This window comes from Ovis canadensis, chromosome 1 (assembly GCF_042477335.2).
Source record: "Ovis canadensis isolate MfBH-ARS-UI-01 breed Bighorn chromosome 1, ARS-UI_OviCan_v2, whole genome shotgun sequence".
Classification (NCBI taxonomy): Eukaryota; Metazoa; Chordata; class Mammalia; order Artiodactyla; family Bovidae; genus Ovis; species Ovis canadensis.
Genome location: NC_091245.1, coordinates 40,768,063 through 40,794,533, shown reverse-complemented (window position 1 = coordinate 40,794,533; position 26,471 = coordinate 40,768,063). Strand labels below are relative to the sequence as shown.

General features: G+C 39.5%; 1 protein-coding gene across 1 annotated transcript in view; it reads right to left on the bottom strand.

Annotated features, from left to right (window-relative positions):
* CACHD1 (cache domain containing 1) overlaps nucleotides 1-26,471 on the bottom strand; it is a 238,231-nt gene that overhangs the window by 85,352 nt on the left and 126,408 nt on the right. The window contains exon 3 of the mRNA XM_069593634.1: nucleotides 22,082-22,230. Coding sequence (XP_069449735.1) covers nucleotides 22,082-22,230 — 149 coding nt within the window. The remainder of the gene's footprint in view (nucleotides 1-22,081; nucleotides 22,231-26,471) is intronic.

Genomic DNA, 26,471 nt, shown 5'->3' with positions numbered 1-26,471 from the left:
CCAGTTTGTCTAGACGAGAAGATTGCTCCCTCAAAAGCCACAGATGGAGAGAAAAGAGGAGATTAATACATCAGCAGCTGCCAGAGTGTATGCTGGCAGAGCAACATAATCTCACTGTCCTCTCTTGTCTTAGCATTTAACATCTGTGAAGCAAGAGTAGCATTAGACAAGGAACTCACTTGCTCTCCATGCACTAGATGGTCATATTAAATCTATTCCCTCACATACTTTTAAATTAAGGACAGATAATATTTAGGCTTTGTGGCCTACAAGGTCTCTGTCACAATGACCAGCTTCTGCCATTGCGGTGTGAAAGCAGTCAAAGAGAATTTTTAGAGGAATAAATATGGCAGTATTCCAGGAAGACTCAATTTCCAAAAACAGGTGGTGTACCACACTTGTTTCACCACCTCTGATCTAGACTGGGGCAGTCCTACAGAATTTTCTGAGATGATGAAAATGTGTCATTTTTGCACTGTTCAGTATGGTAGCCACACGTGACTACTGAGCATTTGAAATGTGGCTGCTGTAACTGAGAAACTAAATGTTCAATTTTGCTTAACCTTAATTTAAATGTAAACAGTCACCAAATAGTGGCTACCATGTTGGACAATGCAAGTCTAGAAGGTTCTGCTGATTATCTAATCATCCTTCAAGTCTTTGTTCATTTATCACTTCCCCTGAAAAACTGGATTGTGAATGCTTTCCTAGTCTGTGTCAAGTGTTTCCATCTTCTCTCAGGGCAAGTGCATAATTTTAAATTTATGGATCCATTTGTATATGTCTTTTTAATTGGACAATACTTCTAAATGCTTTTAATGGGTGGCTTTTTATGGTCCAGGCCATATGAACAGACAAAAGCCCCTTGAGAGCAGATCACATGTCTTGTTGGTTTTATTCACCACTATGTGTGTATACATATATGTATATGTATGTATGTATGTGTGTGTGTATATATATATATATAAAACACTAAGCATTGTTCTTGTCAAAAGCAGGCACTCATATTAACTGATCGTCTATGAACTTTCCTCATATGTGCTTAGTCCTAGTTTGGATTCCTGCAGAAGGCTCCAGAGGTCTAATAACTGAGGACCATCCCTCAGATAAATGGCTCCTAATTATCTAAAGTCTAAGCCATATCAGAATCACCTGGCAACATGTTGGGATGCAGATTCCTGAGCTCTACCCTGGAAGATTCAGATTTAATGAGTCTAGGGTAAAGTCCTCCCTGAAATCTGACTTTGACAGGAGGCTCCTGAGGGGTAAGAAGCCCTCCAATCCTGTCATGTAGATTCCTTTAGAAATAAGGCAGTACAAAGGCTTTCCAGGAACTTCTCCCTATGCCTCAAAGAGACCAAGGACAGAGGATCTTTCAGTCTGAAGAGAGCAGAGGAATTCTTAGGTATGCCTAAAACTCATAACTGGACTGTGCTATACTAATCACAAAGCTTTTTCACACCTGCCGATCTCCCAGTTGAGGAAAGTGACACCAAGCAACTCACAGCAAATCAGGGACCTAAGAAAGACGTGACCTCATCTACCTCCCTGTCCAAGGATGAGGCACACGTATTGCTTTATATAAGTGACACAGCAATAACTTGTTAAAGGTGATGGGCGACTCAAGAGAGCTACTGACAACTTCTCCCAGAAGAAAGGTAAGCCTGAAGAGAGCCCTCTTTCCCTGGATGGAGTCTCTACGGTCAGGACCTGTGCCGTCAGCCCCAGCTCTGGAGAGGGTTAAAATCCAGTGCAGCACACATGCAGATTTCTTTGACCACTGTGAAATGATAGTTCACTCCTGAACCAGGGAGGCGAGGGAACTATTTTTATGGGCTGTTTTCCTTTCTGTACTGCAAAGATCATCTCTAAGAGCATTAAAGAAAATATTTTCATAACAATAAAACTGCAAGCAAAGTGACACATTAACAAGAGTATGTGCTCAGTAAACATTTGTCAGTCATAAAAAGGGTTCACAGTATAGCGCTTGTCATCAATAGCCGGCCCAACTTTCTTTCCCCACTGTGTCCCAACCTATAGTTCTACTCAGATCGTAGTTCTAACCAATACATGTTTTTTCCTGTTGGGTCCCAGCTGTGGTGCTTTTCAGTGTTCATAGTGCCCATGCTACAAAGCTGATTTTCTGATTTTCCCCCCAGGAAGTCCTCTTGTCAGCCCCAGTCTATGAGGAGCCTTTTCTCCTCTAGACTGACTAGTGCCATTCTGCCTCTTATGTCTCTTTTCCCTAATTTTTAAATATTGTTCTATAAACAAGCTCAGCATAATGTCAATAGAGCTGATGTCTGATAGACTGGTTGGTTTTAGATTCTACTTATATCAACAAAATACTAATCAATAAAAATTCTAACATAAGGTTTATTATAAATAATGAGCAAATTATCTTACTTATTTTGCCTTCTCCACACACTAAATAAAAGGTATAGTAAGAAAAAAATGCCAAGATATTTTGTTATGGAAGCCTTATTGTTTAATTCTACCACCCAGCCCTCGAATGCCCAATTCTCTCTATAACGTTTTGCATATCTTAGAAGTCTTAATTCTGCCAATGGGATTGTGGGTTATTGAGGATCTGTAGTTCTCTCTCAGGTCCAGTACATTGCTGGGAATGTATAGTTCTCTGTAAGTTTTCTTATTGGTAGCTGAGTGCTGTGGAAGGACAAAAAGCTAAGTCACTGAAAAGCTCTGCCTGTTTCATTTAATCATATTCAGAGAACATCTGTGATGAAAAAGGAACTGCCACCTGGCAAAAGCATGCTGTGTCGGGGTCAGGAGCATGCCCTCAGATGTACACAGGCCTAAACTGGAGTTGGGTTTAAAATGCTTATTGCTCTCTAACTCTCCCATAGAACTTACATGTTTGCAGCCTACATTTTTCTCATCTATAAGATGGTTTATCTATTTTGTAATCAGAAAATAGCTCTGAAGAGCCTTGTACATAGTAAACATTTAATAAATAATAACAATGAATATTAGGTGTATTAGTAACAGTAACATTTAACAGCTCCCATGTTACATTGTATCAAGAATATTCCAAGTGTTTTACACAGATCAACTCATCTAATCATAACAAACCTGAGAGATACACTAGTATTATTTCATTTAAAGACCAAGAAACCGAGGCACAGAAATGTTAATTAAGAAGTCCAAGCTTCACAGCTAGGAAGTAACAGGATCAAGATATGAACATATATTCAAGCTCTCCTTTATAATGAATATATTACACTGTATCTCAATCAAATCAATAAATTGTCATTAGCATTATCTAAAACGGCTGAAGCACAATTCAACTCTCTCAAAGAAAAGGATTACTCTAAAGGCTTGTGGGGCTTAGGGGAAATCTTTGCTTCTTACTTAATAGGAAATGACAGTTGCTAAGCATAAGGCTCACAATGGATAGCTACAGAGAAAGAACTCTATGGACAAAGATGAGGAAGATGGAGAAGATATAATATTAAAGACAGCTATTCTCAATCAATTATAGATAACATAGATTTTTAAAATGTTCACCACTGGCATACCTTTGGAATGTTCCATTTTGGGGTTACTTTTTATTAAGGCACTCCAGAAAAGCCTCAAGGTCCCTTTCCATTCAAATCTGAATTTGAAAGGTTTCTGAAATCTGAGAGGTTTCAAGGCAGCAGAGGCGGCTATAAGTTCCAGATGGACAGAAGAGTGAGCATGTCCACTCTCCACACAGAGAAGAGACACAGCTCATAGCAACTTCTCTCTTTTTCCTAGTGTTAACATTCTCCTCTGGGAGAAAGAACCTGGCATTCTGGTCATCTGACAGCTTAAACAAATGGCTTATATACACCAAAGGTAAGATAAAAATAGGAGACCAAAAAGAGGAAATATCACCAAATTCTGAAAAATTCTCCATGGGACAGTGAATTTCAGGTGAGTGCTAAATAACATAATAGACAATGGCCACAGATGTGAGCAATGCATAAAACCATAAAACAGGGCTCAGAGAAGCCCCAGCTGGTAACGAATAAACACACAGCCTTCCAGAGATCAAACCTGATCCCCAAAAGCACGTCAAATACCTGAAGACATTCTTTTTCTGAAGAAATCCACCCTGCTGTTTGAGAATTAAATAACCACTTTGCAGGAGAACCTCAGCCAAAGGGCAATATGACCTCTCCTCTAGTTAGCTCACAGACTTAAGTTTACTAGGAAAGGATGAAACAAAATTCAATTCTTGCTCCCTGGGTAATCCGAACATAGTGAATACTGGTGGTTTTAAATTAATTTATTTCTATCAACTGCTAACATTCTGATACTTAAAGGATTCAAGGACAAGACAACCACTCTCCTTTCTCCTGCATATTCCATGGAATTCTCTAAGTGGCAATGGTTGTACAACCTCTTAATTTTCTTGAGTCTCCTCACACATGAGGAGCATCCACTCCCCAACTGAACTAACATGAAGCCTGCAGAAACAAACCTTATCCTGTTTCTATGGTTGCTGACATTGCTGATGTGCAAGCAGGCATGGGAGCAGGTGTCAACAGGGGGCTTGGAGATACAGGAGCACGGTGTGTTCCGAGCTGGTGAGTCAGTCGGGAGAAGAAATTTCATGAGCAAAACCCCTGTGATTATCTCTCCCTTTCTACTCAGCCACACACACTAATGTTAGCTTCTCTTTTGAACTCCAAACACCCATAACTTCTTATGGAAAACTCTGAACAAACCTTTTGGCCAACCCAGTAAAACTTGCTTAGCACCATCCCAGTTACCTGAGTTATCTCCAGGCCTCAGTGGAACAGCTGCCTTGCCTAAAATGAGACTACATTTAATGCACACGTGCCTTTTAGAAAAAATGATTTCTAAGAAGAAATGTACTATTTACCCTGATTGGGAGACTGTGAGAAATGCAAAGGTCATGCTTCTAAACCATTATGAAAACATGTCAGTTCTCTTAAGGGTTACCTAAAACATTTTTCATTGAGAAATACGTAAGCTGCCAGTCACATTAATAAAAATTTAGCTTTTATAAGGTCAAGAGCTGATAAAATTATAGATTTTCATATAAAATAAACAGGCAATTCAACTTATCTTTGCATATGGCCTTTTAAAAAGTCATAACAATAAGAGAATAATCCTATATAAATCTCCTGTAGACTTTCTCTCTAAAAGGGGGAGATATTGGATTATGACTGCTTTCTATATTTATTTTCATAAGATAAAACTAGGGCCTGAAATTTAGTTTCAAGAGAAATAACTCCATCTTTCCTACCCCCTCAAGTTAATAAAAAAAAAAGAAAAAACTTCCTTCTGGATTTACTTTCATGAACAACTGATCGAAACTGCATCCCGAGGGAGAAAACAGAACTGTGACTCCCACTTTGATCTCTTCCCCATGGAGAAATTCACTCCCTGCCTGGCTTGCAAGATGTTCATTTGATTGACGTTTGCTCTGATGTGCAAACTGCTTTGAACTTCAGACATTTAATTCCCATCAGGCTGCAGTCATTTTTATTCTCCTTCAACAGGATTTACAAGCAGGAGATCAGCAAATGTAGAAGATAAAATAAATTTGCAGAAGCTTTGAATCTTACATCAAAACAGTGTTCAAGTGAGTTCCAATTGGATTTCATTCAGCCTCGGTTCACAGTGTAAATCAACTTTTCAGTGGAGTCCCAGTTTAGAAAGGAAAAGATACAAAAGAGAGAAAGACATACACCAGTTGGGGTTTACTTCCGGAATCTCTTTCTTGGTCTTTGTTTAAATTTCCTATGGAAGGTGATTTGCCAGGCAAATCACTTAAAACCCTGGGTTTTCCTCAACATTTCCAGGCAAAGTCTGACCAATTTATCATGTAGCACAGAAAAACCACACCCACAGTGTGAGTTCCAAGGGTGCTGCTGAAATGTGGTATTGTTCACGGGCATGTTTTAAAGGTAATAATTTAAAAAGCAAATCCCTGTGGATATCTCAGAAGAGCAAGGCTTACGCTGATAGTTGAGTCCATAAATAAAGCCAATATGATGACAGCTAATGGGGTAGGGAATTTTTTAAAAATTGTTTTCTTGTTTTTAATCACTGCTAGAGACAGGCACGAGGGTGTTTCTTTTTTTTAAAGACCACCACCGTTACACACCATTTCTTGAGGAAGCAAAATCTGGTATGGGCTCAGAAGCTGGTGTGGAACAAACGTGCTGAGGCTTGTGATGGATCTCCCAGCCCACGGCAGACCCTTGCTGCTGGGTGTCACCAAATTACCAAGTTCCATTTTTAGAGCAGCGGACATTTTTGGGGGGGTGGGGCGGGGCGGGGCGGGGGGAAGCAAAGATGGCAAAACCCAGCAGCTACAGGAGACTTTGAAACGAGGTCCAGTGGTTAAGAGGTTTCCCTGGTGGCTCAGTCGGTAAAGAATCCACCTGCAATGCGGGGAACCCAGGTTTGATCCCTGGGTTGGGAAGATCCTCTAAAGGAGGACATGGTAACCCACTCCAGCATTCTTGCCCAAAGAATCCCCATTGTCAGAGGAGCCTGGCGGGCTACAGTCTATGGAGTTGCAAAGAGCTGGAGATTACTGAGGGACTAAGCACATCAGTGGTTAAGACTTCACCTTTCAATACGGGAGGGTGCAGGATTGATACCTGGTTTGGGGAGCTAAGATCCCACGTGCCTCGTGGCCAAAAAAATCAAAACATAAAACAGAAATAGGATTGTTACAAATTCAATAAGAACTTTAAAAAATGGTTCCCATTAAAAAAAAAAAAATCTCAAAAAAGGGAGATCTGGACATAAAAAACATCCGAGTAACAGCCCAACAGTGCCTGGTTTACTCAGATATGACAGGGAGACATTTCATTTCACCTCCATTCAACCAGGTTCCCACTCATTCTTTCTGGGAAGTGTCTGCTCTCCAAATATTTGAGCAACACCAGTTGAAAAGAATTAAACAAGAACCCCCTTATCTTCCACTTAACCACCCATGAGAATAAAGTTAAACAAAGAAAGAGCTAAGATAAAAATCAAACATCTGCCCTGGCAAATATTTAAACTCTGTTTGAATGGTGGAGGAAGGGGTAAGAGTGGGGTCACTTCAAAAAGGAACTATCACATTTATAAAGTAAATGATACTCAACTCCCCCCAATGGAGTTTACTTATTCAAACACCTAAATTAATGGGCAAACTGAAAAGCTGTCAAATAACGTGTAATCATGTTCCGAGAAATGGTTTTTCCTTCCATCTCTGCAGAGATTGAAGAGATAAGTCACATTCTTTCTGTTCTTATCAGTAATAAGGATTAAATCTTCAGGGTTCAGCAACCCAGACAGAGTGGAAACAAGGCTGGTTTCGAATGCCCTTGGAAGGTAAGGCTTAGAGCAATCAAGCATCTCTCTCTGTGTAAGAATCTAAGTATCTAAGTCACATTTCTTTTTCACCATTCCACACCCCTACCTCCCCACAGCAGATCGCTGGCAGAAAGCCCTGCTGTGATCTGTGTTTTGCTTCTAGAATTCCATTCAAACTGCTTTCTCACACAAGCTTGGAAAATGGCAAAGGTGACACCTCGGGGAACTGGAAGTGAATCCACAACCACGTTAAACATTTATCCTTTAACTTTCTTGTTACCAGGTTTGGGCAGGAATGCACGAAGAAGAAGAAAGAAAGGTGTCTGGAAAAATAAAAGAGAAAACAGACAGCTGGGCAGAGGAATCCACAGGCTCCCTTTGTGCCATTCCATAGTCCCCGTCCACCCTACTACTTGACTTCTAACGAGGACTTCGTACATGTTTCAGTTGTTTATATACTTTCTCCTTTGTAACGAGATCCTTTCCCATGTTTATCCCTAGAACCTAGCCCAGAGTTTGCCTGTGAAGAGTACAGCTATAGTAAATGCTGAATGACAAAATGCAGAAAACCGAAGAGGCTGAGACTTGCCAGGATTAGAGTCAAGAGCTTGTAAATGCGTATGTTTTCTTCCCACACATACGCTGGGTACTTAGTAAATAGCAGACAACTGTGAGTGGTATGACACAGACATCAAAGAGAAGCACTAAGAACTTCGGTTAGCAGATGACTGTGGAGATGAACTGGTTCAAATCTGCCAGGCACATTCGTGCTGGAGTGAGACAAGGCTTCTCCAGATCTCCGTTCTGCAGAAGGAACATGAAACATAAGATGTGAAATACTTATGGCTCATGCATCCTCAAAAGGCATGACCGACCCAGTATTCAAAAGCTAACAAAGCTGTGAGTTGGAAGACAGCTGGCTCCACATCATACCAGACCAGTCGAGTCGCCCAGAAAGATTACAGACGCAGCGATTTTTAAATCGTGACCTTCTTTGATACCTTTTGGTATTCTTGCACAACAAAAACAGATGAAAACGTCAAGGGAATGCCTCTGTGATAACAGGGTATATTTCTTAGAGCTGGGCAAAATGCACTAGGCAGTTTCATTTAGAAATCAGATAGACAGGCAGACAGACAGATAAAAAGGAAGGAGAAAAATTTCAAGACCAACTCTCCCTAAAATCCATAAAAGGCCACTGATGAAAATCAGTATTCTAAGCAGTGTGGCAGGTCTCCTGTCCTTCCTCCAGTGAAGGTTAACATAGGAAAATTCAGAAAGCAGGACTGTTATCAGACTCAAATACAGGTGTTTTCTGCTATGAGTGTGCTCATCAATAGTCCTAAAGATACAGACACTTATCTACACACACAAGGAAATAACACAAACTAATGCAGGAACATAGTTTGAAGACTGAGAAATACAATTGAAATTTGCTGTATCAGGGAACTCAAACAGAGGCTCTGTAACAACCTAGAAGTGTGGGGTAGGGAGGGAGATGGGAGGGAACATATGTATACCTGTGGCTGATTCATGTTGATATTTGCAAGAAAACAACAAAATTCTGTAAAGCAATTATCCTTCAATTAAAAAAATTTTAAAAACAAGAAAAAAAGACTGAGAAATACACTAAACAGACAGTGGAAGCTTCATATTCAGCCAATTTAGAAACTTTAGAGGGTCATACAATAGCCTCAAATGAAATTCTAAGAAGGGATACATAGTTCAGCATTTCAGTTGGCAGATAAGCCATTTCAATTTTACTACTGGTCAGAATAGTTTACCATTAAAAGAAAAATGGTTTGGAATCAGGAAACCTAGGTTCTACACTCAGCTGCCCTGAGTCTTGACACAACCTCTCTGAGCCTTCATCCTCATGTGCAAAATGGAGGAGAGGGATTGTACCCCGCCAGGCTGTCCTGAAGATCATAGGAAGAATGTAATTTTAGTAAAATAATGTTTATAGAAGAAAGTATTGAACTGAAGTTTAAACATATGTAACTCTTTTACATAAGTTAAATATTGTAACTGAATCACCCTTCTGAAATGTAAAGCATTCTGCAAAATCCTTGTTGAATTCTTAACTAGACTCAAGTCCTTCTGGTAACAATATCCATACAGGCTGTATCTGTAACATTTTACCAGACTGCAGGTAATAATAATTTTTAAGTGGACTGGAGATGAATATGTGAGATAAGACAAGGAGAACACTTGAAAGACAGATTCATCATTCAGTACTTTGAGAGCAAAAATACAAACACACTTTCCTGGGATAAGACCAGAACCTTTGATAAAATTAAACTTGTATCAAGAACCATGCTTGTCACTTTATTGGATGTTGTGTTACCCAAAGGATAAAAGAATAAAACTATTACAGTAAGAACTCCTGGCTAACTCACAGTGCTGTGGATAGTAATAATAAAAAATAAGATGTACATAGACATTTTTTACTATTGTTTCATGTGAAACACCTTAAAATATGGCTGGAAAAAAAAGGATTTGCCCACAAATGGGTCAGCTGTTACGCCTAGAAACATCAGATCCAACCGTGCATCAGCACAACATTAAAACTATACATTTGCAATTGGTCCTCTCTTCTGAAATGTTATGCATATAACATAGCTGTGGGGGTGAAAATATCTGTGGGATGAAAATAAAGTGATGCTACATGCTAAATTCCACTTCTTGCCAAATCTCTCCCAAGAATGATCTACATGTGACTTTTAAAATCAGCATGTTCATACTAAATAAATCTTCCTTCTAAATACCTTTTGCTCTTATTTTCATTTGTTGGTTAACAGATTCTTCCCCTCTGAGATGTTCAATTTAAAATTTAGAATAATCTTTAAGAGTCTTCCTTCTAATCCAAATCTCCAATAAAATCTAGTGGTTAAGTCATGTCAGACTCTTCTGTGACCCATGGACTATAGCCTACCAGGCTCCTCTTCCATGGAATTTTCCAGGTAAGAATACTGGAGTGGGTTGCTATTCCTTCTTCAGGGTATCTTCCTGATCCAGGGATAGAACCTGTGTCTCCTGCATTGGCAGGCGAATTCTTTACTGCTGAGCCACCAGGGAAGCCCCTATACTTCCTGTCTACACACAATATTCTATGGAACACACTACCACCCAGGACATCACATACATACATCCCTTCTTGGCTGTTTCAGCAGTATCTTCCCCTCTCAAGTTATTCAGTGCTTTATGATGCTTTGCTATTTTCTGATCTGAAGCATCCTTCTTGTAGATCTGTCTGCAGGAATTCCACTCTTGAAGACCTCAGCTACCACTCTTCAACCAAACTACAGAGACCTCTATCCATAATCACTCTTTCTTCAAAAGAGTCTTTGAGTTTTTCATGACACTTGACACAGCCTACTTAGTTTACTCTGCATCCTCTAAGCTCCTGAAGTACAAACTATTTTATTCATCTTTACCTAGTGTCTAAGGCAACGTCTGGCACCTTAACTGCTTTGAACGTGACACAGACAAATTGAGTTAAAAGTGATATATACACAGATATTTGGAAATTTTGTGTGCTTAAACTCACTCCACATACAATTATCAGTGCTGTTATAATTATTCATGTCTAATATTATTATTATCATTATCAGTTCAGTTAACTAATAACTGAGATAACTGAGTCAACAGCAACTTAAGTATCCCATCAGAGCTTAGCACAATGGAATAATACTCAGGTGAAATTGATGACTACCATGAACAGGCATAAAAGTACTTGAATTTCTGCCTAGAGTTAAAGTATCTCAGTAATTCTGACATCATCATCATCACTACCTATATTCAAACTAAAGACCAACTCAGGTTTCTTACCATGCATGAACTCTCTCCACAATTATATACTGAGGACCTGTTCAAGCAAGGTACTGAATACAAAGTTGACAGAAGAAAGATAAAGGGCACACAGAATAGAAATATGACTTAGAACCTGGTATCAGCCACTCTCACAATTACCCAGAATCAGTCTTAGCTACCTTCAATTCCTCCCTCTCCCAACACCCAGTAGTGGTATGCAGGCCATAGCCAACACCAACAGACAAGTTCAGGCCCCTCTTGTTCATGGCCTACGTAAAGGAAATCAGGCTAGGTCTTCTAGTTGTTATATGGCAAACAAGTGAAATCTCCTAAAAGAGGATCATCGTTTCTTTTCTAAAATGTTAAATTCTCTCAAACAACTGCCATTTACTTAGTGTCTACAGTACAGTACTCAGACGCTCAGTCACGTCTGACTCTTTGCGACCCTATGGCCTGTAGCCTGCCAGGCTCCTCTGGCTATGGGATTCATCTAGAAAGAATACTGGATTGGGTTGCCATTTCCTCCTCCAGGGGATTTTCCTGATCCAGGATCGAACACACGTCTCTTGGGTCTACTACATTGGCAGGTGGGTTCTTTACCACTGAGCCACCTGGGAAACCCTACTGAGTGCCTACTATGTGTTAAAGACACATGGCAGCAAGAAAGGAATTGTGCTTCATTTCATTCACAAAGCTTAAATTCTCCTGAATGAAGTTCAGTTACTCATTCCAGTATCTGAGGTTCTCTATGATCTAATATTAATTCAACTTCTCAGCTGCCTTTTCCATCACTTTTCCCAATACAAGATCCTCATCAGTGCTCCTGGCCATTTCCTTCTGTGGGGCTTTCTTTAAATTGACCTTCCTCTCCTGGAAAGCTCTCCCTCCATATCCCTATATGCGAACATCCTTTTCTTACACCATGATTCAGCTGAAATGCTTCTCCCATAAACCACCTTATAAATGTTTCAGTTCAGTTCAGTTGCTCAGTCGTGTCTGACTCTTCATAACCCCATGGACTGCAGCACACCAGGCTTCCCTGTCCATCACCAATTCCCAGAGTTCACCCAAACTCATATCCATTGGTCGGTGATGCCATCCAACTATCTCATCCTCTACAGTCCCCTTCTCCTCCCACCTTCAATCTTTCCCAGCATCAGGGTGTTTTCAAATGAGTTAGTTCTTTGCATCAGGTGGCCAAAATATCAGCTTCAACATCAGTCCTTCTAATGAACACTCAGGACTGATCTCCTTTAGGATGGACTGGTTGGATCTCCTTGCAGTCCAAAGGACTTTCAAAAGTCTTCTCCATCACAGTTCAAAAGCATCAATTCTTTGGCACTCATCTTTCTTTATAGTTCAACTCTCACATCTATACATGACTACTGGAAAAACCATAGCCTTGACTGGATGGACCTTTGGTGGCAAAGCAATGTCTCTGCTTTCGAATACGCTAAGTTGGTCATAACTTTCCTTCCAAGGAGTAAGCGTCTTCTAATTTCTTGGCTACAGTCACCATCTGCAGCGATTTTGGAGCCCCCCCAAATAAAGTCTGTCACTGTTTCCACTGTTTCCCCATCTATTTGCCATAAAGTGATGGGACTGGATGCCATGATCTTCGTTTTCTGAATGTTGAGCTTTAAGCCAACTTTTTCACTCTCCTCTTTCACTTTCATCAAGAGGCTTTTGAGTTCCTCTTCACTTTCTGCCATAAGAGTGGTGTCATCTGCATATCTGAGGTTACTGAGATTTCTCCTGGCAATCTTGATTCCAGCTTGTGCCTCATCCAGCCCAGCGTTTCTCATGATGTACTCTGCATATAAGTTAAACAAGCAGGGTGACAATATACAGCCTTGACGTACTCCTTTTCCTATTTAGAACCATGTCCAGTTCTAACTGTTGCTTCCTGACCTGCATAAATGTTTACTTTTTTAAATTAATGAATGAGTAATGTAACCTTTGTAGGCCTTGTTGCATAATATCATCTCCCTCCCCACCCCACCCGCCAGATTGCTCTCAAAAGCGTGAAGAAAATTACCTAATCAATCTAGAATTTACAAATTTGAGCAGCAGGAAAAGTTGTCCATAATGAATCTTGAGCATTGGCTGTCTAGAGTATAGTGCAAACTGTTCAGTTTACAGTTGAGGAAACTAAGGACTAAAAAGGTTAGGTGAATTTTCTAAGATTACACAGCAAACAGGTAGAGCAGATGGCCATCTGGTCTTAAGACCATATTCCTATGATATAATCTATATCTCAGCTGAATTGAAAATGAAAGGAAAAATATCTTTAGCACTTAAGATATTTTTTGCTACCACGGTAGAGACTGAATTGATTTAAAAATGAAATATTTAAAAAGAGGCTTGCTGCTGCTGTTGCTAAGTCTCTTCAGTCGTGTCTGACTCTGTGCGACCCCATAGATGGCCTCCCACCAAGCTCCCCCATCCCTGGGATTCTCCAGGCAAGAACACTGGAGTGGGTTGCCATTTCCTTCTCCAGTGCATGAAAGTGAAAACTGAAAGTGAAGTCACTCAGTCGTGTCCGACCCTTAGCGACCCATGGACTGCAGCCCACCAGGCTTCTCCGTCCATGGGATTTTTCAGGCAAGAATACTGGAGTGGGGTGCCATTGCCTTCTCCAAAAAAGAGGTTTACCTCCTTTTAAAAATGAAACAAAGCTCATGTTTCAGTTCAGTTTTAAAAAAAAGCAAATGGAAGATGGTATAGAGATTCCTTAGAAAACTAGAAATAAAACCACCAGATGATCCAGCAATCATACTCCTAGGCATATACCCTGAGGAAACCAAAATTGAAAAAGACACATGTATCCCATTGTTCACTGCAGCACTATTTACAATAGCTAGAACATGGAAGCAACTTAAGATATCCATGAACAGATAAATGGATAAAGAAGTTGTGGTACATATACACAAAGGAATATTACTCAGCCATAAAAGGAACATCTTTGAGTCAGTTTCAATCAGGTGGATGAACCTAGAACATATCATACAGGGTGAAGTAAGTCAGAAAGAGAAAGATAAATACCGTATTCTAATGCATATATACAGAATCTAGAAAAACGGTACTGAAGAATTTACTTACAGGGCAGCAATGGAGAAACAGACATAGAGAATAGGCTTATGGACATGGGGAGAGGGGAGAAGAAGGTGAGATGTATGGGAAGAGTAACATGGAAACATACATTACCATATGTAAAATACATAGCCAATGGGAATTGGCTGTATGTCTAAGGAAACTCAAACAGGGGCTCTGTATCAACCTAGAGGAGTGGGATGGGGAGGGAGATGGGAGGGAGGTTCAAAAGGGAGGGGATATATGTGTGTATACCTATAGCTGATTCATGTTGAGACTTGACAGAAAACAACAAAATTATGTAAAGCAATTATCCTTAAAAAAAAAAAAAAGCAATCATAAACTGTGATCTCATGCTCTGAAGTCCCTAGAGGATCCTAAGGAGAGTAATACAGGAATCTGAACATTCTGAGTCAACATATTAATCATCAAAATTAAAAATAACTCTCTGAGTAACTTATTTCTAGTTCCCATGTCAACGATACTTCAGGAACTTAAAATGTGAACATACAAATGCCTTAATGCCTATTCCCACAATAACTATTCAATTAGCCAACATTAATTGGGTGAGGATAAGAGAACTGACTTCTATTTGGAGACACAAAAAAGAATAAAAATGTGAATTCATCTTCCCAGGATTTCCTCCCTGGTTTACCCATTGCACTCTTCCAGTCTTCTTAAATAAAGACATTAAAAGTAAAAAATAAGAACACCACGAGACGGGAACACCTACAGAAGAAATTGAGGAAGGGAGGAGGAGACAAATGGAATTAAGAGATGTCGAAGACAAGATTATTGACTGGCTTATTAAAAAAAGTCGAGGGTTAGTGACTAAACAACAGATTCAGATGTGCAGAGCACATTCCCATTTCTGTGGCAGGTTTCAGAAATAGATGTTTTTGGTATATGCAAAAGGTGACTATATATAAATGTGACAGAACAAACATGTATGTTTAAGATGGCATATCAGGGAAGGCACATGGATAAGACATTTATAAAATTTATTAATATTATATAGTCTTCTCAGATTGGGAGCTGCAAAATCACATGCTAATGTGGGCCAAGCAAGTAATGAAAGTTAGGGGAATGGGTTGGGTGTGAAGCAATAGGGAGTAGTGGAGACTGTGGTGAAGGGGAGCATACAGGCTGTGTCTTCAAAGGGAGCTGCTCTTCATAGGAGCTGACTTTGCCCAGGGGGATCTATACTCACCATTGTCATATCTTCTGAATTTAGAGAGAACAGAAATTTGGTAATTCCCCCGAAGTTTAAATGTTGCCAACAAATTAAAAAACTTAAATTTAAAAATCTTTAAAATATCCTGTGGGGCCAAGGAAAACACATCTGTAGGTGAGATAGAGTCATGAGCATTGTGATGAGTTTTTGCATGTGTACAATCCTTGCAAGGGAGCCCAGGATCTTATGGACCCTCCTTACCTAACCCTCTAAAACACAAAGGGAGCTATTAATTAAATTATATGAGTAAATAAACTCATTCTCAAAATTATGCTGTTAAGTGATACCATTGAAAATGAGTTTGCTGTAGATTAAGTCATAGCCTGTCCCCCTTGCATTAGACAATATCAATTCTCCAGATCATTCCTTCAGTAAATATTGATGGAATATCTAATCACTATACAGGACTCTGTACAAAATAATTAATTTCTAGGATTCCTGAGTAAGAAAAGCTGACAGGTCTGAGAAGGAAAGTATCAAAATCATCTGAAAAATCAATTTTCTGCTGCTTTGCAGGTTCTCTCTGTAGTCATCACAGTATAACCTTCAGGGTGTATTCTGCAGAATATTCTATAAAAGAATATTCTCTCTCTTCAGAACTGGGTATGTTATCTTATTTTTTTAAAAATATGCATTATCGTGAGACTTCCTGGTGGTCCAGTGGTTAAGACTCTGCATTCCCACTGCAGGAGTCATGGCCTTGATCCCTATCAGGGAACTAAGAGCCCACGTGCCCTGTGGTGTGGTCAAAAGGAAAAAAAAAGAAAAAAAACCATTACCAAGTTTTAGTGACAAAAATCAAATATGGATTATATATCAGTAAAAATAAAATTCTAGGCCTAGAAAATAAAAATTAGTAATTGGATAAAAAAAATCAATCATAAAAATATTGGCCAGGTAACTAACTTGTCTTTAATAAAACTGGTGAAGCAAGATCAATGGGCTACAGACACAATGTTAGTAATAAATACCTTAAGTGGTCTTGGGTCAGTGTTACATTTTTAAAAATGTTTACAGGGCCTAAATATTTAAGAATGTTGTTCATGTCTGACTTTTTGCAACCCCATGAACTGTATCATGCCAGGCTTCCCTGTCCTTCACTGTCTCCTGGAGTTTGCTCAAACTCATGTCCATTGGGTCAGTGATCCCCATCCAACCATCTCATCCTCTGTTGGAGCCTTCTTCAGCACCACAATTTGAAAACATCAGTTCTTTGGCACTCAGCTTTCTTTATGGTCCAACTCGCACATCCATACATGACTACTGGAAAAACCATAACTTTGACTATACGGACCTTGCCAGCAAAGTGATGTGTCTGCTTTCTAATACAGTGACTAGGTTTCTCATAGCCTTTCTTTCAAGGAGTATGTGTCTTTTAATTTCATGGCTGCAGTCACCGTCTGCAGTGATTTGGAGCCCAAGAAAATTAAATCTGCCTGCTTCCATTGTTTCCCCATCTATTGGCCATGAAGTGATGGGATTGGATGCCATGATCTTAGTTTTTTGAATGCTGAGATCCAGATGTAAAACTAACAATCCCTTATTTCAAGTCCATTTGTTTATGTTTATTGTAATGGCAATATTATCATAAATGCATGTGGCCAGTTCATGGGTATAAAGAGTTTGCTTTATAAAATGGCAAAATCTTACAATTTAGAAGGATTTTTCTCAATAATCTTCAGTCCCGTTTTCATTAACTTCAGTAGTTATTTACATCAGTTATCTTTAAGGCTTTGGTTACATTCACTTAATATTTTCATTTAAATTAATGCATTTTAAAATTTAGGTGTATTTATTTTAAAAAGAAATTTTATGTTATTTCCATAAGAGAAAAAACATTATCTTGACATAGAGCGTAATATAAACTGTTTTTAGTCATGTTCTTAAATTGCTTCCCAAGACTGGCAGTTCTTCCTTTCTGCATTTAATTCCAACATGAACTCCCTGAGACTTAAAATGTAGACTTTTTCAGAAGGATTGAAAGGTAAGAAAGAGAGAACTGAAAATGTCCTCAGTAGGATAACACAACAGTTAGAAAATGTAGAGTAAAGCATTTTATGAGAAACTGGAAAAGGGGCAGCTAAGGATTCCAACCCTGGTTTACAGCAATAACTTACTATTAACTCTTCCCATATTTGAACCTTCGTTAAAAAGGTAAGAGGCCCTTTTAATTTTAAAAACTGTTTGTGTTTAGTCAATGGCTAGAAAAGCATCAGCTCAGTGTTCACTGCAAAAATTCCTACATACATTCCCTGGTAAGAGAGCCTTTTGCTAAGCCAAGAAGACTCTGTCTAAGAGAAGGGTAGTTGTCACTTGCCATTTTCAGCTGCAGACTGTTGTGATCAGATCTTTGTTTAAGATGTTGCTAGAGGGAACATGTGTTTGTCATCCATATATCTTCTGATTGCTCAGCTTTATCATGAGAACTGCTCTGGTTGTACAAGATTCACCCCAAATGGCAGTTCCTGGCTCTGTCAGCTACTCCTAGTGAGGAGAGAAGACTGCGTTGCAGCTCCACAGTGCTTCTGCACTCAACACAGTCCAGCATTTAGAGGAGTACTAACCTGCTTGCCCAGCACACTGGGAGTGTAATTCGAGCCTCTTAGATGTCAAACTGAACTAAATGAGAGATTCCTGGAGGGCAGAAACTAACTTTATATTTTATTATATTCACTTAAAGGCAGATCACTGGTTATTGCCGAACGTCTGGATGACCTGCATTTCAGACTTCAACCCTTATCTCAGCATATTCAAAATGTAAATCACTGTCTTTACTCCAAAACATTCTGAGGTAAGTCTTTCTAAACCTTCAAAGTATGCATGTGTGTAAGCATGTAGCGCCATTTTCACAAGCAAGGCAGAAAATTCTATTCTATGGCATGGTTACATCTTATGTTATCACTTTTATGCATGGGATATAATTTCCTTTACTTATCTATTATTAGAAATTTAGAATATTTACAATATTCTCTATTCTAAATGGCATTACAATGATTTTTTAAACAAATTTATCTTTACAAACATGTCTTTATTCTCCTCCAAATGACCAGATCAAACAAGATGTACAGTTTTTAAATAAGAAAATTGAAGTATAGATGATTCACAATATTCTGTTAGTTTCAAGTGTACAAAGTGATTCAGGTATGTATCTTTTGTTGTGATTCTTTTCCATTGTATAGGCTATTACAAGGTATTATGTTATACAGTATATCCTTGCTGTTTATTTTATACATGGTAGTATCTGTTAATCCCATACTCCCAGTTTATCCCTTTCTCCCTTTCCCCTTTGGTCACCATAAATTTGTCTTCTATGACTGTGAGTGTATTTGTTTGGTAAATAAATTCATTTGTATCATTTTTTTAGATTCCACATGTAAGCGCTATTGTGCAACCTTTGTCTTTCTCTAACTTACTTCACTTAGTATGATAATCCCTAGGTCCAAGAGGGACACCTCTTTTCCCCATGCCGTGCAGCTTGCGGGGGTCTTATCCTTACTTACCAGGGATCAAACCAGCGGCCCTGGAAGTGGAAGCGTGGGGTCCTAACCACTGAACTGAAAAGGAGCTCCCCAGTATGCACACAGAACCCTCTGTGAAGCCATCCATCTGGTATACTTCTCTGCTTGGAGGAACCAGAGCACCTCTCTGCTGTGTCACGGTTTGCTCTCACTGTTTAATTATGTTCAGTATTTGGTCCCACCCAATAATAGTTTAATTTCTCACCCCTGACTCATCCCCATATTAAAGTCATTTCAGATTCCAGCACATAGTAATCAAACACAATTGTGAGGCACTGGGATGAAAATGGACACGCTGTAATCCCAGCCCAGAGCAGCCGGGGAGGCATACCTACAGCAACATGTGGTCCATTCAGTTCTGCACTGTAATAGAGGCGACGGAAACTCACTATGGGGACAAACATGAGGGAACAATGAATTCTTCCAGGGGCAAAGGTGAAGGAGGAGAGGGGGAAGAAAGAGAGGTTATAGGAAGCTATGAAGTGAGACAAATGGTTATATTGCTTGTTGAAACATTAATAGAAATTCATGAGGTGGGAAAAAAATGGAAAGGTGACATATTGGGTAGATTTACAAGTAGACATCAGTCAATTCAAGCTTTTTGTTTCACCTAGACCCATGTTCCACTTAGAAATTTCATGAAGATCTCCTGTCTGTTGAGGCAACTCCTGCACTACTGACATTTAGAGTCAGATAATTCTTTGGAGGACTGTCCTGTGCATTGCAGGATGTTTACCGCACCCCTGGCCTCTCTTCACTAGGAGCAACTGTTTCCACCTTCCAACTGTGACAACTGAACATGTTTCCAGATACTGCCAAATCTCCCTGGGGATGAAGGCGAGTGGAAATCATCTTAGTTGAGAACCAGTCTTTTAAGTGTAATTCTAGCTGTAAGGACTTCTCCCTTACTATCCAGTCTTTTTTTCTCAGTCAGGAAATGATTTTTTTTCCCTTCGGTTTAAAGCCCAATGGACTCTTATTTTATTTTTAGATTAGAGGCAAATTGTTGAAAACATTAAGTTACCAATGCCCCAACTATAAAAAAGAATTTCTTCTTTGATTAAACCTAATAAATAAAACTGAAATGTTCACTATGATAGAAAAGCACATATTTGCTCAGAACATTACAATTTGCAAAGTACTTTCTTATATGATTTCAAAAAATGCTCACAACATCCTGTGAAATATCCATTATTATTTCCATTCTACAGGTAAAGAAAGGCTCAGTTAAAGCTGTCACCTATCTGAGACCCCCTGAATACCAACTCCTGGAATTAATATTCATATCTGGACAGTCTCATTCCAAAATGTATATACTTTTGGTTTAGGTTAATAAACAGCTAGTATGAGCTTCTCTACGTTGCACACAGGTAAGCCAGAGAAAAAGTCTCATCTTAACATCATACAGATGAAGCAATAAAATGATCTGAGGATGCTCGGTTACCTACATAGCCCACCAGGAAAATATAATCAGTAAAAACTTCTTTGTAGGAAGCAAAGCATCATTTAACTAACAAAGAATTGTGTTGTTTCCATCCTTTGCATAGCTTTAAGAGCACTTATTATACAAAAAGAAGAGTGATACACACTAGATATGGTAACTTTTACACTCATAATTTTAGAGTATGTTAATTTCTTTTAGTCATTCTAAATAGCCAATTCTAACTTGGTTTAATGAAGATTATTATCCTCTGATAGAAAACTGCATATAAAAATATAACATTAAGTAACTAGATTATGGCTACTCAGCTAATTAGAGACCAAGTCAAAATCTTTGTACCTCGAAATAAGTGTTCTTTCCTCTACATTTTCCAGCATCATATAACCCTATACCCGTCCAGATATAAATCACTATGCCAATGAAGGGGCTTCCCCGGTGGCTCAGATGTTAAAGCCTCTGCCTGCAATGCAGGGGACCTGGGTTCAGTCCCTGGGTCAGGAAGATCCCCTGGAGAAGGAAATGGCAACCCACTCCAGTATTCTTGCCTGGAAAATCCCATGGACGGAGGAGCCTGGTGGGCTACAGTCCATGGGGTCGCAAAGAGTTGGACACGACTGAGCGACTTCACTTACACTTTCATGCCAATGAAGGGCTTCTCTGGGGGCTCAGATGGTAAAGAATCTGCCTGAAATGTGGGAGACCCTGGTTTGATCCTTGGGTTGGGAAGATCCCCTGGAGAAGGGAATGACTACCCACTCCAGTGTTCATGCTTGGAAAATTGCATGGGGAGAGGAGCCTGGCGGGCTACAGTCTATGGGGTTGTAAAGAGTCAGACACAGTTGAGCAACTAATACACACATATGCCAATAAATAAAATATCCTCAACCGGATACAAATATCACTATGTCAGTAAAAGTAGCCTCAACCATTCTGTTTCAATATTATCTGAAGTTTTAAGGACACTATAAAGGATGCTCAGTTCAATTCACTCACTCAGTCATGTCCGACTCTTTGCGACCCCACGAGCTGCAGCATGCTAGGCCTCCCTGTCCATCACCAACAGCTGGAAACCCATGTCCAAACCCATGTCCATTGAGTCAATGATGCCATCCAATCATCTTATCCTCTGTCGTCCCCTTCTCCTCTTGCCCTCAATCTTTCCCAGCATCAGGGTCTTTTCAAATGAGTCAGCTCTTCACATCGGGTGGCCAAAGTATTGGAGTTTGAGCTTCAACATCAGCCCTTCCAATGAACACCCAGGACTGATATGGGAATTTTTGCTACTAATGTGCCAAGGATAAAAAGCAGTCCCTTAAATTAGGCAAATCAGCTCAATCAGTGAGACTGTCTTATTCATGACACATGAGTTAACACATGAAAAAATGCTTGCAATTTTCTAGACTTAGTCAACTCTGGACTCAAACAATATTTGATATTTCTGAACCTAGACTCCAGCTTGACAAAAAGGTGAGCGGAGAAGATCCAGGAATTTCCTGCATATACTCACACTTCTTTAAAAATTATTCGTCTATATAAAAGTAAAGGGCTTAGTTAAGATAGGAATACATTTTATAATAAACGAATAGGTATTCTAAATATGAATGGAAGGCAGTTCAATTCCTGGCTTAAACGACAAAAATTTCCAAGCCTTACTCCATCATGGAAGGTGGGATAGTACAGCAGTCTTGAATCGCAGTTAGGGGAGAGGTCAGGTGAGCTGTGTAGGATGCTTCTACAACTTGCTTATTCCGGTTGACCACATCCAAGTAACGGTTGAACTTCTCTCGGATTTTTTTGGCTAGCTGTGGGATGAGAGAAAGCAAAATAAATCAAAAGACCAGGACAGTAACCCACTGTACTTTTAACTATACATTAACTTTTGTCACAAGCTGTCTATATTAAATTTCTGGTAAAAAAAACATATTCATGTCTTATTGCATTATGTAAAGTTAAATAAAAATTGCAAAATACCCAAAAGTCATAGAAGAATACTTAATCTGTGGTAAAATAATAACTTCTATCTTATAATAGATAAAGATACATTAAGAACTACCCATGTGTTCAAATTCAGATGGAACAATACCGATCCATAAAAATGCCCTGGGTGGAGAAAACAGCCTATTGATGTTACTGTTGACATGGCAGTGAGTGTTAGGGGTTACAGAGCAAAATAATGACTGGAAGAGAAAAGTGCCACTATTCATAGCTCTGTATTCACACAGAATTTTGAGGAGGAAAATACACGAAGGGAAATGATATTCAGTATGTTCTGTTACACAGCTCCAGGGGGCACCATTCACAGCCTTTCATGTGAATGGAGAATCTCTGAAGTTGTACAGTGCAGACACCCATATAAAATAAAATATATATCGTTAGAAATAGACTTGTATTTGGTCTGTTATACATTGAACATGGGTAAATGTCTTTCTTAACTTAACACTACATCATCATACACTTTCACATGGGAATAGCAAAAGCAAATTGCTAAGCAGACTACTTTTTCTTCAGTTGTCCCCACCCAATATCACAGCTTAATTACAGATCTCCAAGGAAAACAGTGTTGTTTTTCTTCCCCTTAAACAAAATGTTACCCAAATGAAATGACTGATAGAATTATAGCTAATTGGTTTTGTAGAGCTATTCATTACCAGCACACTAGAGGAGAACTAATCATCTCCTTTGGGTCACGTATCGCACACAATCCAGTAGCTTACAAGCTGAGAACATGGAGTCAAATCAGAATATCTTCATTTATTCCTTTCAAGTTGCTTTAACATTTTGATTTTGTACCAGTGACACTCTGGCACTTTCAGAGTTTCAATTAAATAACTGAGGTTCTCAACCTTGTTAAATATTGTACACACTAGAAAGTTTAGAAAAATGTCCAGACACCAGAGAAAGGGTATGAGTGCAATGTTTAATGTGATAATAGGTTGCTCAAATTCATTTCAGCATTTTCAAAGAAGGAACTGTGTGTCTCAAAAACTAACATGCCCACCTGTAAATCGACTCCCTGAGTTAAGAGTTTTCACTATTTTAAAAAAAACACATACATTATTCTTGTTGAGGTCTCTGTAATAAAATGTGCAAATGTGGTTTAAATGTCCCACTGGTGATTTTGCCTCTGGGGGTGTGCTGGGCAAAGTTTGGAGACAATTTTGGCTGTTATAACTTGGTGGAGAGTGATACTGGCACATGCTACTGGAGGTAAGTGGAGAAATAACTCCAGAAAGAATGAAGGGATGGAGCCAAAGCAAAAATACCCAGTTGTAGATGTGACTGGTGATAGAAGCAAGGTCCAATGCTGTAAAAAGCAATATTGCATAGGAACCTGAAATGTCAGGTCCATGAATCAAGGCAAATTGGAAGTGGTCAAACAGGAGACGGCAAGAGTGAACATTGACATTATAGGAATGGACTGGAATGGGTGAATTTAACTCAGATGACCATTATATCTACTACTGCAGGCAGGAATCCCTCAGAAGAAATGGAGTAGCCATCATGGTCAACAAAACAGTCCGAAATGCAGTACTTGGATGCAATCTCAAAAAATGACAGAATGATCTCTGTTCGTTTCCAAGGCAAAGCATTCAATATCACTGTAATCCAAGTCTATGCCCCAACCGGTAACGCTGAAGAAACTGAAGTTGAATGGTTCTATGAAGACCTACAAGACCTTTTAGAACTAACACCCACAAAAGATGTCATTTTCATGATAGGGGGCTGGAATGCCAAAGTGGAAAGTAAGAAACACCTGGATTAACAGGCAAATTTGGCCTTGGAATGCAGAATGAGGCAGGGCAAAGACTAACAGAGTTTTGCCAAGAAAATGCACTGGTCATAGCAAACACCCTCTTCCAACAACACAAGAGAAGACTCTACACATGGACATCACCAGATGGTCAACACTGAAATCAGATTGATTATATTCTTTGCAGCCAAAGATGGAGAAGCTCTATACAGTCAACAAAAATAAGACCGGGAGCTGACTGTGGTTCAGATCATGAACTCCTTATCACCAAATTCAGACTTAAATTTAAGAAAGTAGGGAAAACCACTAGACCATTCAGGTATGACCTAAATCAAATCCCTTATGTTTATACAGTGGACTTGAGAAATAGACTTAAGGGACTAAATCTGATAGATAGAGTGCCTGATGAACTACGGATGGAAGTTCGTGACATTGTACAGGAGACAGGGATCAAGACCATCCTCATGGAAAATTAATGCAAAAAAGCAAAATGGCTGTCTGGGGAGGCCTTACAAATAGCTGTGAAAAGAAGAGAGGTGAAAAGCAAAGGAGAAAAGGAGAGATATAAGCATCTGCATGCAGAGTTCCAAAGAATAGCAAGAAGAGATAAGAAAGCCTTCCTTAGCAATCAATGCAAAGAAATAGAGGAAAACAACAGAATGGGAAAGAATAGGGATCTCTTCAAGAAAATTAGACACACCAAGGGAACATTTCATGCAAAGATGGGCTCAATAAAGGACAGAAATGGTATGGACCTAACAGAAGCAGAAGATATTAAGAAGCGGTGGCAAGAATACACAAAAGAACTGTACAAAAAAGATCTTCACGACCAAAATAATCACGATGGTGTGATCACTAATCTAGAGCCAGACATCCTGGAATGTGAAGTCAAGTGGGCCTTAGAAAGCATCACTACAAACAAAGCTAGTGGAGGTGATGGAATTCCAGTGGAGCTATTTCAAATCCTGAAAGATGATGCTATGAAAGTGCTGCACTCAATGTGCCAGCACATTTGGAAAACTCAGCAGTGGCCACAGGGCTGGAAAAGGTCAGCTTTCATTCCAATCCCAAAGAAAGGCAATGCTAAAGAATGCTCAAACTACCGCACAATTGCATTCATCTCACATGCTAGTAAAGTAGTGCTCAAAATTCTCCAAGCCAGGCTTCAGCAATATGTGAACCGTGAACTTCCAGATGTTCAAGCTGGTTTTAGAAAAGGCAGAGGAACCAGAGATCAAATTGCCAACATCTGCTGGATCATGGAAAAAGCAAGAGAGTTCCAGAAAAAACATCTATTTCTGCTTTATTGACTATGCCAAAGCCTTTGACTGTGTGAATCACAATAAACTGTGGAAAATTCTGAAAGAGATGGGAATACCAGACCACCTGACCTGCCTCTTGAGAAATCTGTATGCAGGTCAGGAAGCAACAGTTAGAACTGGACATGAAACAACAGACTGGTTCCAAATAGGAAAAGGAGTACGTCAATGCTGTATATTGTCAAACTGCTTATTTAACTTCTATGCAGAGTACATCATGAGAAACGCTGGGCTGGAAGAAGCACAAGCTGGAATGAAGATTGCCGGGAGAAGTATCCATAACCTCAGATATGCACATGACACAACCCTTATGGCAGAAAGTGAAGAGGAACTAAAAAGCCTCTTGATGAAAGTGAAAGAGGAGAGTGAAAAAATTGGCTTCAAGCTCAACATTCAGAAAACGAAGATCATGGCATCTGGTCCCATCACTTCATGGCAAATAGATGGGGAAACAGTGGAAACAGTGGCAGACTTTATTTTGGGGGGCTCCCAAATCATTGCAGATGGTGACTGCAGCCATGAAATTAAAAGACACTTACTCCTTGGAAGGAAAATTATGACCAACCTAGATAGCATATTCAAAAGCAGAGACATTGCTTTGCCACCAAAGGTCTGTCTAGTCAAGGCTATGGTTTTTCCTGTGGTCATGTATGGATGTGAGAGTTGGACTGTGAAGAAAGCTGAGAACCGAAGAATTGATGCTTTTGAACTGTGGTGTTGGAGAAGACTCTTGAGAGTCCCTTGGACTGTAAGGAGATCCAGCCAGTCCATTCTGAAGGAGATCAGTCCTGGGTATTGTTTGCAAGGAATGATGCTAAAGCTGAAACTCCAGTACTTTGGCCACCTCATGTGAAGAGTTGACTCATTGGAAAAGACTCTGATGCTGGGAGGGATTGGGGGCAGGAGGAAAAGGGGACGACAGAGGATGAGATGGCCGGATGGCATCACGGACTCGATGGACATGAGTTTGAGG